The sequence below is a fragment of the Scatophagus argus genome, chromosome 9 (genome assembly GCF_020382885.2).
Source record: "Scatophagus argus isolate fScaArg1 chromosome 9, fScaArg1.pri, whole genome shotgun sequence".
Classification (NCBI taxonomy): Eukaryota; Metazoa; Chordata; class Actinopteri; family Scatophagidae; genus Scatophagus; species Scatophagus argus.
In genome coordinates this window covers 24112880-24131199 of record NC_058501.1, presented here as the reverse complement: position 1 = coordinate 24131199, position 18320 = coordinate 24112880, and the positions used below count along the sequence as shown (strand labels likewise).

The window sequence follows — 18320 nt, the reverse complement described above, 5'->3', positions numbered from 1 at the left end:
GACCACTAGGGGGTAGCACCGTCGTTTTTAGCAATCAATACATGAGGCACTTTGAGCCAGGAAGTTCTAGCTATTTCTAGCAATTAAAATGCCCAACACAATACAAGAGCTTTTAAACAAGCGCAAAACTTATCCTCATGTGATATGAAAGGTTATGTGTGCTTGTGTGTGTATCTGCAGTCTACAGCCAGGGTTGATTATTTTCTTAACCAGCATCAGCCATAGTTAATTCTCGAAACGTAAACCTATTTAACTTAACTTAAACCACCAAAACAACACAGTGTGGTGTAAAAACAAATATCTATTAGTCACAGCCTTGAGATTAAAAATTGGGAACAGCTACATTATTTCTGTTAATACGGCCTGTGTAATTGTCATCCTCTACATACTACTTTAAAACTATTCTTGTTGGTATTATGATTATTATGATTATGATTAATGTCGGCTGTGTTTCCATAATGCCTCCTCGGTCTTCGTTGAATTAATTCACTTGATGTCATGGAAAAATACCAAAATATTTTTAAATATATAAATAAATAAACACGTCTATCCCCGTTATTTTATTTTCCGCTTCAGAACCATCGCTACTCTTCACGAATCTTCCCGTTCCTGTTTCTTTTTTATTATTATTTTTCAAAACTAGCATAGACAAATCAATTGACAAATACCTAGGAAGAATCTTTGAGGAAGTTGCTTGCGTAGTGCTTGCGTAGTTTCTAGACGGAAACGTACGTAAGCAGGGGTACGCCTATCACAGATTCATAACAGCGGAGCGACTAGGAAGGGCTTGCTCTTTCATTGCCACCCTGTTATGGAGTTAGTGTGAAGAAAGGGGAAGGCTAGCTTTTTGTTTCAGACAGGCTAGCAACAACCTTTAACTATCTTACTTTTTTTTCTAACCCAAACAAGTAAGCGTAGTTTTTACATACATAATCATCCAAATGAATATCATTCCGCAACGGGCTGCGTTCAACCTTACTACCGGAGCCATCAGCGTTATGCTTCCTCAAAATGGAGTCGTGGAAGGACGGCTGCACTACGTCTCAGGAGAGTCGTCCCCTCAAATTGCAACGGACTCTGCTATGGACTCTCACAACGCGAATGTGGGGTCCTCCGACACCCCGAAACGGCCTACGATCCTGGGAGTGAAGGCAGCACAAAAGTATCCGACAAAAAGCCTTCGAGAGGACAGCGACGACGTCGACGAAGGCTCTTTGCCGTGTACGCCGGAGTTGCAGTCGGACAGTGAAATGGATGTCCACAGTTGTTCGGCGGGGGATGAAGCGTTGGAGACCGACACAAGGCAACTCATTACCCGCTTTCTGGCACAATTTACTGGACTTGTGAAACCTCAGTGGAATCAAGGCAAGAGATTATCAACAATGACAAGAGTTGTGGATAGCGTCTTGGCAAAACACAGATACGCGTACAATGGTAAGTAGCGACAGTGTAACGTGTGGACTTCACACAAAGACAGCTGCCCTGACTTTTCCCTCCCTCAGCTACAGGCTGTGTTTAACTTCTTCACTAAAGGCCTTGTTTAGAACTGCTGTTTTAACCAACGGGAGCCATTTTACTCAAAATATACACTGAGACGATTGTAGAAGTACGTTTAAGTCACCAGTCGTGCGGTTACGTTTTTAATTGAGTTTATCCCCTCGCAGAAACGTGGCATTAACTGAGGGAACTAGATAGATTTTTGACTCTTCGTTGTTTTTGAAGGTATGATCAACAGGCTGTCAGCGAGTGACCAAGGGGGCGATGTGAGTTTTGTCAGCGAGGTGGCCACAAGCCTGTTTGCAGATGGACACACCAACTGGGGTCGCATCGCCAGCCTGGTAGCCTTCGGGGCGGTGGTGTCCCAGTACCTGAAGGACAAGGGCAACCAGAACTGTGTGGAGCTGGTGGGACAGGAAATTTCCACATACCTGCTCTCTGCCCAGCGAGACTGGCTGATCAAAAACAACGCCTGGGTGAGTAATGTTTAATGGCTGAATGACAGGAAGCAGATAAAAATGTACTGCTTGCATAACTGCGCCCATTGTGCAATCAAGCCTACGTGTCCAGTGGACATTTGCCCCTGTGCTTCACCCTCACATTTCCATCTAAAGTTTTGTTTTAATTCTTTGCCCCCCCCCAGGATGGCTTTGTCGAGTTCTTTCGGGTAGCAGACCCAGAGTCCACTGTGAGGAACGCACTCATGGCCTTTGCTGGAGTTGCTGGGATCGGGGCGACGCTGGCCCTGTTGATCAGGTGAATTTCTCGGACACCCAGAGCGTTGTTTTCAGCAAGCTGTCAGACTTTGACTTGACATCGGACTTGAAAGGCTTCACAGCTGAATTGAGGATAACATCAGTGGTTTCTGTGCTCTTTTCCTGGGCTCTCGTCCACCTCTGACCACAAAATAAGAGAAATCTTTTTTTTTTTTTTGACTGTTGACGAACATGGACAGATTTCACTTCACAACAGTCATCTGTCAAACAAGTTTTATTTAATTTACAAAGAAATTTATTTTTCTAATAAATGTAAAATGTATATCTATGCAAATTAAAGTAGTTTTGGGTTGTCAGTTGACCTGATTTCTTTTTTCTTTTTTTTTGGTAGCTTGGTAATGGCTCTGTTTAATAATTATATTGCAATTCCCTGGTGGTTATGGTATTTGTACGCAAGCCTGAGGTCAAAGCAGGGAGGGAAAACTGCATTTTGCCATTTCCATAGAGCCCATTCATAACACCGCCGGATCTTTTGTGTGGACATCCCATCCATATGAGAGGAGGAGGGGGGAGGATTTGCATGAGTGTGGCTCTACTTCCGTGATAAGAAAATGTTGGATCTGCACTTGGAGACGAGAGCAACCTCATGCGGGACATTTAGCTGTACGGCAGCCTGGAAAGTGTGAGTCTGTTGGAAGAATTGACCAAGGACTCTGACTGTGCAGTTAGTGTTGATTGACTGCTGCACCAAAGCTGGCCATAGCTGGAACATGATGTTGGTCCTCTGTGAGAAGAACGCAGACTGATTAATAGACCAGACCCAGTTGTAAGCTTTGAAATAATAAAAAGAAGACACACAATTCACGTTTTGACCTTTTGATATGGTCTGTATGTCAAAGGGATTTTTTCGCTGTAAGCAGAAGATGGAGGTTACACTCGTCCTGGTTCTGTTGTGCTGATATGAATCTCTTTGCTCTGAACTTAAGTTTGACACCTCTGCACTTGTCAACCTTTGATGTTTATTCACACCACAACCCAAGACAGCAATGGCTGCTGTTTCCTAGAAATTTAATGTAGCAGCGCCTCCATCATACTGTGAGCGCTCAGCTGCATCCGCAGTTTCACGAGTTGCAGTGCTGCAAGGGATTGGTGCACAACATCTGAATGCACCAGCTAGGTTGTGAAACTGGGGTAAAAAACAGTTCACAACATCCTCAAAGTTGCATAACACTGTCTACTTCCTGAGTTGGGAGGTCTTTTAGCTGCTTAGAAACTGTAGTCTTGAGCATACTTGTTTAATGCATGATGTTTATCAACAAATATGATAAACTGGGTGGGGAAGACACTGAACTGCAGTCAGTTTCTCTTCTGCCCACATCAGTATGACATGTTGGACTCAGGAAGGTTTCTCGCTTGATACAAGAATATTTTTATCCTTTTTGTCATCTAAAACCTTAATCTTTAACCCTGTTAAGCCTGTAAATGGGGAATCCTTTGGTGATGATGATGATGATGATGATGTGTGGCTGCGCCCTTGTTTGTTCAGATCCGCCTGTTGTCTTGGGTTACAGGACAAACACAACACTCATCAGGTCTTAGGAGGAAATGGAGTAGAGTCTCTCCATGGTGATGATCCACAGCAGACCTCCCCATGTCCTCTCCCACAGCTAATGATGTTAGCCACCACCCTGGTTACCCCTGTGAGCTTCATTGTGAAGAACAGGCTGCCACACAAAGGGGAATTGAGGCTGAGGCAATTTTCTAGAGCAGTTTGCACCATACGCAAGTGGATTGGGCGATGCAGAAAACAGGCAGCACTGAAGTGTCTTGGGGCTGAATATGCAAAGCGCACTTAGTCTTTCAACAACCTTCATGTTGTTAACTAACTGAAGCGATGCATTATTTAAGTGTGTGTGTATTTGTGTGCGCGCTTTAATTTCTCCTCTGTCTAGAGTATTAAAGCCTTCATCTTTTTACTTCATAATGTGTCCTTCCGTGTGGAAGAGTGTCAAAATAACAGCAGAATGTGATCCTTTAAATATGCAGAAACTACAGGTGTCAGAATCAGAATCGTCCTTATTGCCATGTAAGTGAAGAGGTTTCACATTACTAGGAATTTGTCTTGGTGATTGGTGCATACATTGAACGTAAGAACGAGTAACATATAATAGTAGAATAAAATAAAATAGAATAAGGTCAAATAAAATAAGATAAGTAAAATAAATATGGTTCTGGCGGTAGTACAACAGTGAAGTAGTGCAGGTAGGTGAGGTAAACAGTGCAAATGGTCAGCAGGTGGTTCATGACGAGCACAGATCAGTGACTGTACTGAAGTAACTAAAGTGCAGAGCAGTGTGTTAGTTGGTGTTCAGGTGTGCCACCTTAGCTAATGGAGCCCATAGAGTGATTTAAAATAATGCTCATTCAAACTGAAAATGAAACTGTTACAGGTGGTGCTTTACTATTTCAACAGGGCTGCTAATGTGGTAGATTGTAGACATTCTCACTGTGGTTTTGTCCCACTGTGGTTAGCTGGTCAGTTGCCTTTCACAGAAAAACAACTTGATGAGCAAGCTGTGAGAACCACTATGCATTCAAGAAACCTGCAGAACTCACTGGACTGTTGTCGCTTTCCTCTTTATTGCATGTTTTTCACTGTTTGCAGCTGCAGTCCAAAGCATCTGTGTGAGCAGCCTCAGCTGTGTCAGTCCTGCACAGGAAACCTCTCAGCAGGTGAATACATTCCTGCTGAGGGATAGTTTAAGGAGTGGCTTCAAACTATTGTCTGCACACATACTTAACATTCAGCGCCGTGTGGTATTGATTGTATTCAGCTTGGAGCTCTGTACAACCCAGAAGAATCCAGTATGATTCAGCACTGGGCGATTGTTAGCAGATAACCACTTCAGAGTTTTGTGTGCATTACGAATTTGGTGGCTCCATACAAATTTAAGTAACTCTAAAAACAACTTTAATGTTTCAGTTTAATTGCAGAAATAGACAAACTTTTATTTCATCATGTCTCATTGCTCAAAGTTTGTTCTTCATATAGAAGCTCACCACATAAAGCTGCCTGCTGCAGTCTGTAACCTGAGCTGGGAGGAACGGCCTTTTTCGCCGCCTGATTACTGGCTGGGAGCCTCTCCACTTCCTCGTAGCAACAGACCGCCCATTGATTTTAAAAAAAGCAACAGTTTCTGGGAAGTCAGCTGACACACAAGTTTATCTTTAACAGGACTACTCAGCTACAGAGTTGCTCGTTAGATGCTGCAAATACTCAGAATTGTGACTCTGAGATGCTCAGATAAAAGTAAAAGAAAAATGTTGAGTTTGTGTTTGCATTTCTTTACCAGCAAACAAAAAATAGTGAAGTTTGTAGAGCTGCTTCACTGGCTAAGAATTAGAGGCTTGCAGTCCTTTGAGCTTCAGGAAGAGTCTTTAATTAAATCTTGGCCTGCAGTCTTTGCTCTGCTATTTGAATATACAGAACCTGTTTATGTGCTTGTGTAGAGAAGCCTGAGGGCGTCTGCTCAACTCGTTCCTCTACGAGCACACAAAACTTTGAACAAAGCAGGTCCACATGTCTTAGGGCATTTCTCTGAACAAGCATGTAAAAGGTGTTTTTAGTGTAATGTTGCCCCACTTATCGCTGGGGTGCTTCTGCACTACGCTTCCCAGATGGAGGGACCACATCCACCAAACTCCTCCATTTTTATTTTCGGTCCACTATTTTGCTTCTGCAGTCGAAAATGTAAAGCCACCACTTCCTGTTTGCAAGAAGCTTTTTTCCCTGGAAGCACCTGTCAGGCGACAGGAGCCACATTCATAAAGCTTTATGCAAAAAAGTGCACGTTTGCATATGTAGGCTGTCTGGTTTAAAAAGAAAAACTCAACCAACGCTCTGTTATTCTTGCAAGCACAAACCTTCCACTCGTCCCTGCAAAATGGATGTCACGCATTCTTCTGTTTAATCTATTCTGGATGTAAAGCAGACACATTCTGGTGCCGTTTTGAACTGATAAGCTCAGTATGTGCTCACACTCAGCAGCCTACTGACTGATGCTGCGTTCGGAGGCTGAACTGATGCTCTGATGTGCACATTTTCTCCATACTGGGCTGCTTTCCTCTTCGGATGAAAAGTTGTAATCCTATTTACCTGCTCTGAAATAATATGATGCTTGTACATCTGAGTCGATTGAGGCCGGTGATGTCCTAAAAGAAGATCGATCTTCCATATTGCTCGAAAACCAACTGGCTGGTTGCTTCACATTAAATGTCACTTAAAGAAATGGTTTAGCTAAGAAGCTATTGGGAAGGAAAACACTTCATAAATCATTTGATTTGCTTGTGTGGCTGTTTTTGGTAAGTTATGATGAGTCTTCCTGAGCGCAAACAAACATTTTGCCAAAGTTTCTGTATTCCACTCCCATTACTCCTCGTACTGTACGTAAAGCATGTTAGGGAAGATGCTTGTTGTCACGGCTTTTCTGCTTCAGCACCGTCAATGCAAATGGCTGCCACTAGCTTAGCATACATTTTGAATAGTTCAGAAGTTTTAAAGAAGTCAGAGACGATGGGTTTTGGGTCTCGGTGAACACCACGGCTCTCCTTGGTGCGCTCTGAACGCAGATCACGTTTGATCCACCGGGTGATGAGTCATGTTCCCTTTTGAGCTGAGTCATTCCATTCTTGGACACATTGTTCTTTGACTGATGACCAGTGCAGTATTAATAGACAGCTTAGCTGTGTTGGCAGTTGGGACCCAGAGGTTGTTCATTACCATTTCTGCACTGTCGCTTGCAGTTCCTGACATCATAAAAGCTGCTGTTCAATCTGTGTGTTTAAAGTGTGACTGTGAGTTCAGAAAAAAATAGTCGCTGGAAGAAAAAATGGAGGCAGGGAGTACTTGGATCATTTTCAGATGGCCAACTTCACTTAAATCTGAGCTGATGTGCACACGGAGGTGTCATCTGGATCTGTCATGGTCCAGGGTGATGAAATTACAGGAAAACAGTATTCAGTCCAGACCTGTGAACTTTCTCTCAACACCTGCAGTGTGGGAGCGTGTAGGTGCTTGTGAAACTCTGTTTATCGACTGTGATGTCATTATCGGCCGATGGCCCATAATATCACTTTCCCACGATCGGGTCAATATCGTGCATCCGTAGGAGTGACTAAACATCCCAGTTTAAGCCACTGGGAACGTGGCATGTGTGGTTGATGAGAGCCCAAGTGGAGGTTGGGAACCACTGCTGCAGCAAACATTTTGAGATGCTAGCGTCCAGAGATTAATGCAAAAGTCAGACTGAGCATCCGTCACGTACTTGAGTGCATACTTCAGAGAAGCTGTCATTTCCTGCTTTGCAACAGAATACAATGTTTTCACTGAAACAGCAGGGGGTAACTCTTTTCCAATTCCTGTATCAGGTTTTAAAATAATTTTCAGAATCTCTGGCACGTTTTTAGTTCTCCTCACCCAGAGAGCTTGTGTGTGCATGAGCACGTATGAATGTGTTCTAGTTCCTGTCCAATCACTCTGGCTGCTCTGAGACGAGAGCTACGTGACGTCTCTGTGCTCAAGCAGAAGTTGTTGTCGGCTGTGTCTCAACACAGAGTGTGCTCTGAAGCCGGTCATTGACCCTGCATTAGGTCATTGGAGGTTTTCCATGTTTTTGTGTGTGTGTGTGTGTGTGTGTGTGTGAGGAAAGAACATTTTAGTAACAATGGCAGTCCTGTTTTAAAGGGGAGCGATGTTCCCAGCAAGCGTCGCAGCTTGTACTAAATGGGAAGAACGTAGCAGGACATCTGGTGTAAGAATAGATGCTGTGTGTACATGGCAATCCTGAACCAGCACAGGCAAGACAAGACTCATCATGCCGCAGTTTTTTCTTTTCTTCACTTGTGTTAATCTTTAGTACAGTTTGCAGATAAGAATGAAAGTGAAAGAACAGAAAGGACAGGGAGACGACCTCGAGTTTCTTATTCACAGAAAAGGAAAACAGTACAGCTGATCCATCTATTCATTCAGACAAGAAGAGAAAGAATTTGGCTATAGAAAAGTTAATGTGAGAGATAAACATGTTTTAATTCTGTACTGAACATGGAAATACTATGTAGCTTGAAGAAAATGAAAATAGAAATAAATCTGAACTTGAAATCCTGGCTTGTTTGGAAAAAATTCAGGTTTGTCAGAAGACAAATGAAACTGAACGGTTCAGACAGAATGTGGACACTGGATTCAGGTTTATTCTTTCTTTTTTTTCATTCACTTTGTCATATAGTTTTGCAACTCAGTGTGTTAAAATGCACTTAAGTATCCAGCTTACTGTTAGGTTTCTGTAGTAACCCGGTTTCCCAGATGTGATGCTAAAAATAGACAAGCGAGGACAGGGATGGAAGCAGGACTGGACTGGTTATAATCTATGATGCAAAGCGGCAATCACTTTTTGGTGGATGATCACTTTTGGCACAACAATTGTCAGATCTGATGAAGCAGTTTTCTTGGTCATGTTTAACCCTAAAATAGTTTGCGGTGGTGACAGCAGAGTAGTGGAGTGTAAGGAAACGTTATCTCTCCAACTACTTCTGTTCTCTTACTGCACTCTCGGGTGCATAAAAGACCCAAACTTAACACTACAATACTGGTTTAAAAATCTGGTTTTTAGATAAAATCCTGACCAGCTGCATGTGACCACAGTAACAAGCAGAGCAGCAGAGCCAGGAGACAAGTTCAGATTTAATGAATTAATTCATGCCTTAATTTCTCCCAATAAGCAGTTTTTCTGCACATGGACCAACTAACTCATTGAATTTTCCAATCTGAATCTAAAACTGGCAGACAACCACAGTGCGGTTGGTAATTCCAAGATATTCGCCGAATTATGTCCTTTTATGTTGTTGGTAACGTGGTGGATAGGGAAGTGCGCGTCCCTGAAACTGGGTGACAAACATGTGAGAAGTAGGTCACCCATTTCCTTTTTAGTCACTGAAACCTATATGACAGAAGATGCATTTACTGTCTAGTCTCTGCTCCGTGTTTGCAGAAGCGCCGTGACGCCTCTTTACATTGGCTTGCCTCTCTTTGGGGTCAAACTGTGGCAGGTCTGGACTTGTTTGACCCGAATGCTCCAAGGTGTGATGTTGTGTCTGGATAAGCCACCAGGCGAGAGGTGGAGAGTCAAATGGCCAGTGTCAGTTACCGCTTGTTGACCCCCCCAACCCCAGTCGGCTTCACCTTTTGTTTGGAGACCACATGTTTGCCGAGCATTGATGCTGGTTTGTTGACGCCTACAGTCTGCAGCATTTCGCATAACAGCCTGTGGAGCTCAGAGGTCAGCCATTGAACCCAGCTGAATGGGGGGCATTGTGTGAAAAAACCAACAACAACACCAGTGCTGCTGATAGTCATCAGTTTATGTGGTCATTTCGAGAAGCTTGGCATGCGGCTGTACGTAATTCATATGACCGATTATCATTTTGCCATTGACAGCGTGGAGTCATGCATCTTTGAGTCACATGTTTTGTGCCACGGTGCTCACTGAATGGTTAAGTGTGTTGAAATCCTCATTTTAGCTGGAGGGCAACACAAGCAGAAGTTCAAGAGATGACCTCATGCCCGGTAGGATAATTATACACCCTGTTCTCCCTCATCTGAAGCTGGGATCAGCACTCGGTCAGCAAGAAAATGAACACAGACCTTTAGCAGATGAATCACACGGGTGCATCTCACCATGGATCAAAGTTACTGTTCAAGCAAAACCACAAATTTTTAGGTGGTCGAACAAAAGTGCTGCAAGAGGGCCAAACACGGTGAGTCGTACACTTAATAATGTGTACTATTTGGACAGCAGGAGTGATCAGAGGCTGACTGACTGCGTTCACGTCTGGTCAGTAACTGGTGAAAGGAGGTAAAGTTGTGTTCATGATGACTTCATTGCATTACAGTAGGACATCAGGTGCGCAAGCTTCACGTCTTGACTGAAACAGCAAATTTCTGATTTTAACTAACTTTTCGGAAAATCTGCCTATGAATATTCTAAACTGCTGTGAAGTGTTTTGGATAAGCCTTCGGATTCTCCCTGCAACATATTTTATATCTCACATCTCACCTTTACCTGAAGCTGCTCTTTTCCCAAGGATATCCAGTTGGCCCTGCAGCACAAATGTGAAAAGGACCTTGAATGACACTGAAGGAAATTTAACTTCCAGATTTTGATGTTGATATTCATAAGTGTTATAAGTTGCACCTACACTTATGAAGATATTGAAATAATAACACAAGACTTTGTAGTCTGAGCCAAGAAGGTCAAACAGCAGCTCATAAGGACAGACCTTTTACTAACAAGCTACTCAATAAAATATCTTGCAAACAAACAAATCTGTTTTCAGCAGGTAACACAATTCAGAGTTTACCCTTAATAGTTGCTAAAATAAGTTAATCTTTTCAAATGATTTTGTTTTCCTAAACAACCTCTTGTTTGCATCAGTTCATTGATTGGATCACATTATTTACACAGAAAGTCACACGTTACTGTGGCTCAAACACAGACTTGGTTATAGTTTCCAAAGCTGATACCTTTAATTACATTTTCAGTGTATTTTTAATCTTATACGGTCTTCCTCAGCCGCCGTGGGGTCGTGTACAGGTGGGTGTGGTTTGTGGAGGACGGGGTTTGGAGGGTCTGCAGCTGGATCCTCCTTTTTCTTCCACTGCACAAACTTTCCTTGTTGCCGTTTTCCTCATGGGATGCACTGTGCTTATGGTCCAGGACGATGGCGTCTCCATTCTGAATGCCGGCCACAAAGCTCTGATTGGTTCACATTGTCCAATCAGGGGAAACTCCTGTATGTCTCTATTATTCGTGGCTCTTCAAATGAGGAAACACATGCAATCTGAAAAACTTCCCTTTGTGTCTTAGTTCCTGCCACTATTTGTTTGAAAATGGGCCACTGCATAAATATTTAAAGGTTCTTATCTGTCTCCTCCTCACTGCCCAACTGAAGAGGTGAAAGGTTGGCTGAGACTTCTCCTTCTTGCCTGTGCCTTTTTTCCAGCTCAACACTCTGACAGGCAGTTGGTGGTGTTTTCCCCCTTTTTTCCCAGGCTTTAGACAGATTTGTATGCAAATGAACAACAGCAATTGTTTCTTCACACCACGGGGAAATAGTAGAGCATGGAATCCATCCCACTACGTGGTAATATAGTGACTTGTTACACATGCAAGTTTGCCTTATGGTTAATTTAGCAAATGCAGGCTAATGTTACAGCAGTGTACATCTGTCTGCAGTGTGTGGGATGCTTTTCAGATATGAGTGCAGTGTGCAAGGCAAAAACCACAGCAGATCAGCTGCCCAAACATGGAGCACTTCGGTCATGTTTTTCATTTAACAAACCATTTTCTCCATCCTTGTTGATGTCTGATGTCATTAAAATGTTTGTCCAACTGCTTCAGTCTTCACATCCAAGTGGGACAAACTGTCTTAAAGAGATTAACTTGATCTCGTTAAACTGACCCATTCACAGTCACATGTAGATGGAGGAGAGCTTTTCACGTAAGGCGTCACTTGTGAAATGTGACTTCTCTTCTGTATCGATAGAAAATGCTGATATTTCCAGTGCTGTCGTTCCAATAAACCACTTGTCAGTGTGGAAAATTACATTTTTTACACGTAGTGTGATCACACCTACGATTTGTTTTCTTTGATCTGAGCCAGACTTGAAAAGTTGACTTTTTTCCATTTCCAGTTTCTGTTTTGTGTTTTTAGGTTCACACGTTCTAACCACAAGGAAAGAATTCTTCGTAAACAAAAGGTTTAATAATTGGCAAATGTTTTTGTGTGTGTGTTTGTGTGTGTGGTGTTGTTTTTGGTGTGATTTTCACGGGATTGTAGCCAGCTGCATTTCCTCAGAACAGAATGTAGTGTTTATGTGTTTTGAAAATCTGACAGCAACGCAAACCAGCTCGGATTTTTTACACGAAGGTTTGGATTACAGAATCAAGAATCAAGAGTCTTTATTGTCATTACGCAAACATAATTGTGCAGATTCTCGGCTTAAAAGCACATTTACAAATAGCAGCAGAAATTAAAATTGCACACTTAAGAAAAATATAAAAATATAAAATACAAGTAGGTAAATAAAGTGCACTTAGTCCCAGTCTGTGGTGTGCTGTGTGTGTCCTGTCAGGGGGTGGGATGTACAGCTCTTCAAAGCAAAAGCTATGAAGCTTATGGTTTTGTATCCTACCCTCCTAGTGTGAAATGACAAATGACAAAAAGAGTGTTGACAGAGGGACACAAGGCGAGACACATGTCTGCATCAGCGATTGCTGCTATGGTACTGTGGGACTTTACTCTGTGTATGAAAGCTCGCTGCTCTGACTTTCACTTGTAGTCTGCTTAGTGTCCGCAAGTCAAAAATTCTGACTTCTAACGTCACTTTCAAAGGAAAAGAAGGATAAAAATGGACGCAGCAGAAATGCTCTTTTTACCTCCAAAATACTCTTTTGTTCATCAAAACCTGACCACGTTACCCACAGTGCAGCTCGACCGCAGGCAGTTTGGGCATTTTAACTAGCTTAATAGCTCACTTCTTTCCAACTTGTCTTCTTCAGAATCAGCTGCAACATTTGTCCTACAGGCAGCACCACCCCAATGCCTGGGAACTCAGTTTGTTGTGTAAAATCAGTGTAATTTGCCTTTATTGCAGCTTAAAGGCCTGAAGTGAAAGAACAAATGTTATTCGAGAAGCTGAAGAAGTGTCATTCCAGTAGTATTTCTTTCTTACTGGTATCTTACCTGACCGGTTCTCCTCTCATGGTTGCTGGGAATACACATCGAGCAGGTCGGACATTTTACAGCAGCTCTGAATGTCAAACAGCTTCTAGGTACTTTCTTAAAACCCTTTTTTTTTCATCAGCAACATCTGGCTTCACACTCATACAGCCAAACACAGTCAGACCTGGAGTCAGTCTGCTGGAGCTTCTGATGGGGTTTAGTGGCAGTCGGCAGAGAGTAGGGGAAGCCCTACTCGTCCCTGCTCCAGACCCAGGACCTTTCAACAGACTGATACTGGCTCAGCTCTCACTGTGTGGGTGTAATCTGCAGACGGTGAAAACGACCTGTTGCCAGAATGTTAGGTGTAGCCCTGGCTCTGATAAATGTTTTACAGATGAAATTACTGTTTTCGGTGCGAGGTTCTCCTGTTGCGCGCCACAAAGCATATCTACACTCCAATAAGAAAACATTAATTAGGGGCTTTTCTGTAAGCTTTGCTATTGTTTTGTCTCTCTGTGCTTTTCTATGAATTTGGGTCAGGGCTGAAGTCTTTCATCCTCCCCCATGGATGGCGATGGGGGGATTACAGCACAGACAAAATAAGCTCTCAGCTGATAAGCAAAGACACAAAGAGACCTGCCAGCTCCAGCCTGTCGCCTTCATATTACCACAAAGAAAGCGGTTTGGCAAAGTGCTGATCTCTGTGTTGCTAGTCTGTCGTTTCACAGAGACAAAGAAAAGGTTACTCAAAACATTACAGTAAACACTATGTGAAAAGATAATCCCCTCAAAATCTGCCATGAATGCTGATCAAAAGGATTTTAGAATTATCATAAATATTTGTGATATTCTGCACTGTTGGCCAGCGGCTTAATCCGGTGTTTTAGTATCTAAATCCTGCTGTACGAGAATTCAATCAAAGTTCCTTTAAACCAGCAAAGAGGTTTAGCAGTTGAGCAAAAGGTCGTGTGTGTCCACAAACAGCCAGCATCCAGTATGAAGCTCTTCAGAGGATGTTCTTTTCCTCGTTGTCGACAAATTTCGTGACGTGCCACAAACACACACACGCTGCAGTTCATTTTTCTCAATCCCACATACACCATCCTGCTGATGGAAACACTATGAATATCAGGGCTGCTTACGTAGGCTTGAGAAAATGAATTTTAACCAAAAAAACTTCCACCATAACATCAGTATAATTCCTTAAATCCCTACATGTCTGCTTATATCAGCTTGGCTAAGTGTCCAAAATCTAAAGATGTGAATATAATGAGCTCAGTCAATTACCAGTGTGGTAGGAGTTATTGAAAAGCTATTGACATTTTACCACTTGGACTGATAAAAAAACACTCAAGTTGAAAAGACAGATAGATAGACAGACAGATAGTGTCACACCGCGAGGAGGTATTGTCTTGTTTTAGGTTTTATATCTCGTCATTTCCTGTTTTATTTTGAAGAGTAACCCTCCTCTCGTTTCAGGTCACTTGCCCTTCCTGGTGTCTCCAGTCTGATTGTCTCCCTGATTACCCGACTGTATCCACCTGTTTCCCATTACCCTCATGTGTTTAAATAGTCTGTGTCTTCCCTTGTCTTGTGCCAACTTTCTAGTTAGAATTAGTCAGAGTTTTTTTTCCTCTTTCTAGAGTGATTTTTGGTTGTTGATTTATTTGTTTTGTTAGTATAGATTTTCCTCCAGTTGGAGTGATTTTTTGTTCTTAGATTTAGTACCTTAGATTGTAGATTTATTCCTCCTCTGGGAGCGTCTTTTGTTTCGTAAAATTTCATAGCCAGTCGGTGTTTCCTTTTCTCCTCTTTTCATTGTTAATGTTTCATAGCCGTGTGTTCTCCTTTAGGGAAGAACACACGTTAGGTTATTTTCGTAGCCTCATTGTTTTCTTCACTCTGCCAAGAGGTTCGTCTCAGACGTCTTTAATAATGTCTGAACTTTCGAAACTCGAGTCTCTACATTTGAGTCCTGCTCCGAGCCCCAGCAGTGTAGGTTAGTCAAAAGTAAACAAACAAGGCCTAACTGTTAGTAGGAGAGATTTGGATAATAAAACTATACTAATCATAAATAGACTAAACATATACTAAATAAGCTAACATATGCTACATAAAGTATAGTAAAGTGCAAAGAAAACAGGTTGACCAGACTGACTGTGTGTATTAAAACAAGAGACTAAAACTACAGTGTAAACATGTAAACAGATTACTACTCAAAACAGAGTCATAAAAGTTCTTCACAAAAAAATAAACACTGGGAATGTTATATTTTTATTGCTCAATTGTAGGCCTGATTATCCATAGAGTTAATGATTCATTCATGATTAATGCTGTTAATTTCCCCATACTTGTAACAGGTGTTGTGTTCCTGTCAGTTGGACGGACCAGTAGACTCATCACAAACTGTACTTGCTGCACATCAGGAGAAAGTTACAAGAATCCTCTTGATTTTATGATAAGTTTTCCATGGAATGAAATAAATTGGCCTTAAGTGTATTTCTGTTGCCACTGATAAATAATGAGTGCGAAGTGACAGAAGCATGTGGTACTAACAGGAAACTGTTGGTTTAAATCTAAATTAAATATTTCGCTCAAGGATGTGGAAGCTTATCAGGTGAGATCAATAGAGCGAAGGTGGAGTCAAACGACTCCATGAGTGGTTAGATTATCACGAGGGCAAAGCAGTTATGATGGCTGACTCTCAGCTAACCAGCTAAATCACTGACGTGCTGTTTGGTCTCGGTTGTCATTTTTTATTTCCAGCCTGTTTATATTGTTTGTCAGACAAGAATAAAAGTTTGGCAGCGGACGTCACATGAGCACAATAGCACCTGTGTGTTTCCAGAAGCACCTGACCAGTTTACTGTACTTGGTGAACAATAAACAAAGTCCCTGCTAGCTGCCAGGTGCCGTCCGCTGTATACACATGCATGGCCATGTTTGCCATGGGCCATACAGCATGTCATCTGATCTGAGGCCTGTTTGTGCAGGAGTTGTTGTTTGCCATTCTGTGTTTGCTTACTTGAACAGTGAGCTAAGGTGAGTTTATATTAATTAGGTCGCTATGAGCAAAGAGCCTTGGAGACACATGACTTAATCAGCTGGCCAGAGAACTGGTTTTCACTAATTCAGTTCTGAGGATGTTCTGTTCTGTGCACAGACCTCATGTTCCCAGAGAGCACGAAGGAAGGAAGTGAAGAAAATTAAATAAAATCACTCACCCGGATGAGGTAGCAGGTATTTGGCACTCAAACATTTTTGTGAAAATATGTGCACTCTTGAAGGGAAAAAATGAATGAGTTTCCACATGACTATCAAATGACTTGTTTTCCTGACGCCAATCACGAGTTGCAGCAGTGAAATGGAAGCGACAGAACAAACTGTTCTAAATTCAGCCTCAGACTACATTAATCATTTTAAACTTGTTTTGCAGTTTGGTTGCACTGTGAAAAATCCTAAAGAAATTTAGTGGAAACAAGTTTTCCCACTAACATAATATAAACAACATCAGTTTTATTTATTTCAAGTTTCATTTTTCATATTTCTTTTAAACGCGAGTTCTTCAACCTTCTTTTGACGAGCAGGTGAACGTACTGTGTGCACTGGGTCCTTTCTTTACGGGAGTAAGAAAACATATGATGGAAACCCGTTTGTCTTTAATGCAACTTAAGACAAAATGCGAAATGAAAATAAATTTGTTTGTACTGTGGATTTTAAGCTGAAAAAACCCTGCGAGCCACACAAAGATGGCTGCTGCTTTCATCTTCACGTGACATTTTTGTTTTGAGAAAAGTCGCCCTGAAGAAACAAGACACACAAAAAAACAACACAACTAGTTTGAATTTGAAAAATGTGCCTTCAAGCTGCTCTAAATCTCGCTAATTAAGGTGCCATGAACTGTTTGTTTAATCCTAACAGAAACCAGTGTGTTTTTACAGGAACTTGTGCGACACTGTTTCTTGGTCAGGTGCAGCGACTTCCTCGAGTCCTCTTGGCGACCAGCGGAGACTCCATGAAACCACAAATGACTTGATCGATTTTTACTGATGGTGAGCTGCTTGGTGGTTTTGTTTCTGTTTCATCCTGTTTTCAGTCTTTATATTGAGCCACAAAGGCTACCTGCTGTCTGTGTTCCTTTTTTATCTTCCTTTTTATTTGATGGCGCAAAATAGCAGTGAAACATATGGCCTGTTGCAAATACCATCATAACATTTTACAACTTTTGCCTGAGAATGTTTTCGAAACTCTTATAAAGTCTAAGACAAATGGCTCGAGTGTCTTCGATAGAAAGCAGACTCCTACATGACACCGACACAGGAAAGTTTATGTGCTGTCACGGGTCACAAATTGGCTGTAAACAAAAGCCTCCTGCTTAAGACTGTGCATGGGTCAAGTATACAGTCCTGTTCACCCCCCCACCAAACACACACACACACACACTTAAGGTCAAGGACACAGGAAGTGAACACCACACATAATTAGTGATGTCATTCTTCCATTCAATTCGCCTGTTTTAAAATTTTATGACCAGCTACATGTTCAGTCCCAGCCGCCGGAAGTTTTCAGCAACCTGAAACCAAATATGGCCCTTGTAGGAAATGACACAAATGGAATTTCACAACATTTCACTGTTAGTTTATCTATGTTCTGTTACAGTTGAATTAATCTGCCTGCACAGTAATTGTGGTCCAACCCTTCTCTCTCAGTATATATTGAATGTTAAAGCGTTCAGTTTGTGAGTGACCTCAGCTGCTGCTGACTCAAAGCAGATTCCTCAGATAAATCTGTGATACGTTATCTGACCTCTGTGAGAGCAAACTGCTGTTTGAGGGGTGTGTTTGATCTTGAATGTGCTGCTTGCTGCATTTGTCTGAATGAGCACCACACTTCAACTGAGCCCATCTAAATGCAGGGGCGTAGCACACAACTCTGGACCCTGTGCACAGACATCCTCTATGGGCCCCTCTGCAAATCCACATCTACTCGTTCTGGTTTCTTTGTAGGCCAATTTGACGTTCACAGCTCAGAACCATTGAACCAGTCACATTTGTTTGGACTGTGACTGGTGATGATTGGCTTACTGCAAACACTGATGAGTAGTCACAAAGAACTTGTTTCTTTGTTGTTGTCAGTCACTGCAGGCTTTTTATCTTCCGACCAGGACCAAAGATCAGACCAAAGAGGCTTTGGCTGATCAAAAATGTCCAAAGTTTACCAACCCGTCACTGAATTGTTTTCTGTGGGATCCTCTCTCATATCGGAGTTTGGAATCAACAGGTCAACAAGCCTGCAACCAAAACATCTCAGTTGGACAGTATGACTCGAGGA

General features: G+C 42.1%; 1 protein-coding gene across 1 annotated transcript; it reads left to right on the top strand.

Moving 5' to 3' along the window:
* Positions 1 to 768: 768 nt before the first annotated feature.
* Positions 769 to 3077, top strand: mcl1b (MCL1 apoptosis regulator, BCL2 family member b). The gene is made up of 3 exons (XM_046398298.1): positions 769 to 1434; positions 1723 to 1973; positions 2141 to 3077. Exons 1-3 carry the CDS (start codon positions 942 to 944, stop codon positions 2255 to 2257), a joined length of 861 nt encoding a protein of 286 aa, XP_046254254.1. The 5' UTR covers positions 769 to 941; the 3' UTR covers positions 2258 to 3077.
* Positions 3078 to 18320: the final 15243 nt, after the last annotated feature.

Excerpts from the sequence above, each read along its gene's own strand:
- mcl1b (XM_046398298.1), top strand. The coding sequence starts at position 942 with ATGAATATCATTCCGCAACGGGCTGCGTTCAACCTTACTACCGGAGCC. Across the intron at positions 1,435-1,722 it reads ACACAGATACGCGTACAATG|GTATGATCAACAGGCTGTCA; the intron begins GTAAGTAGCGAC and ends TTGTTTTTGAAG. Across the intron at positions 1,974-2,140 it reads TGATCAAAAACAACGCCTGG|GATGGCTTTGTCGAGTTCTT; the intron begins GTGAGTAATGTT and ends GCCCCCCCCCAG.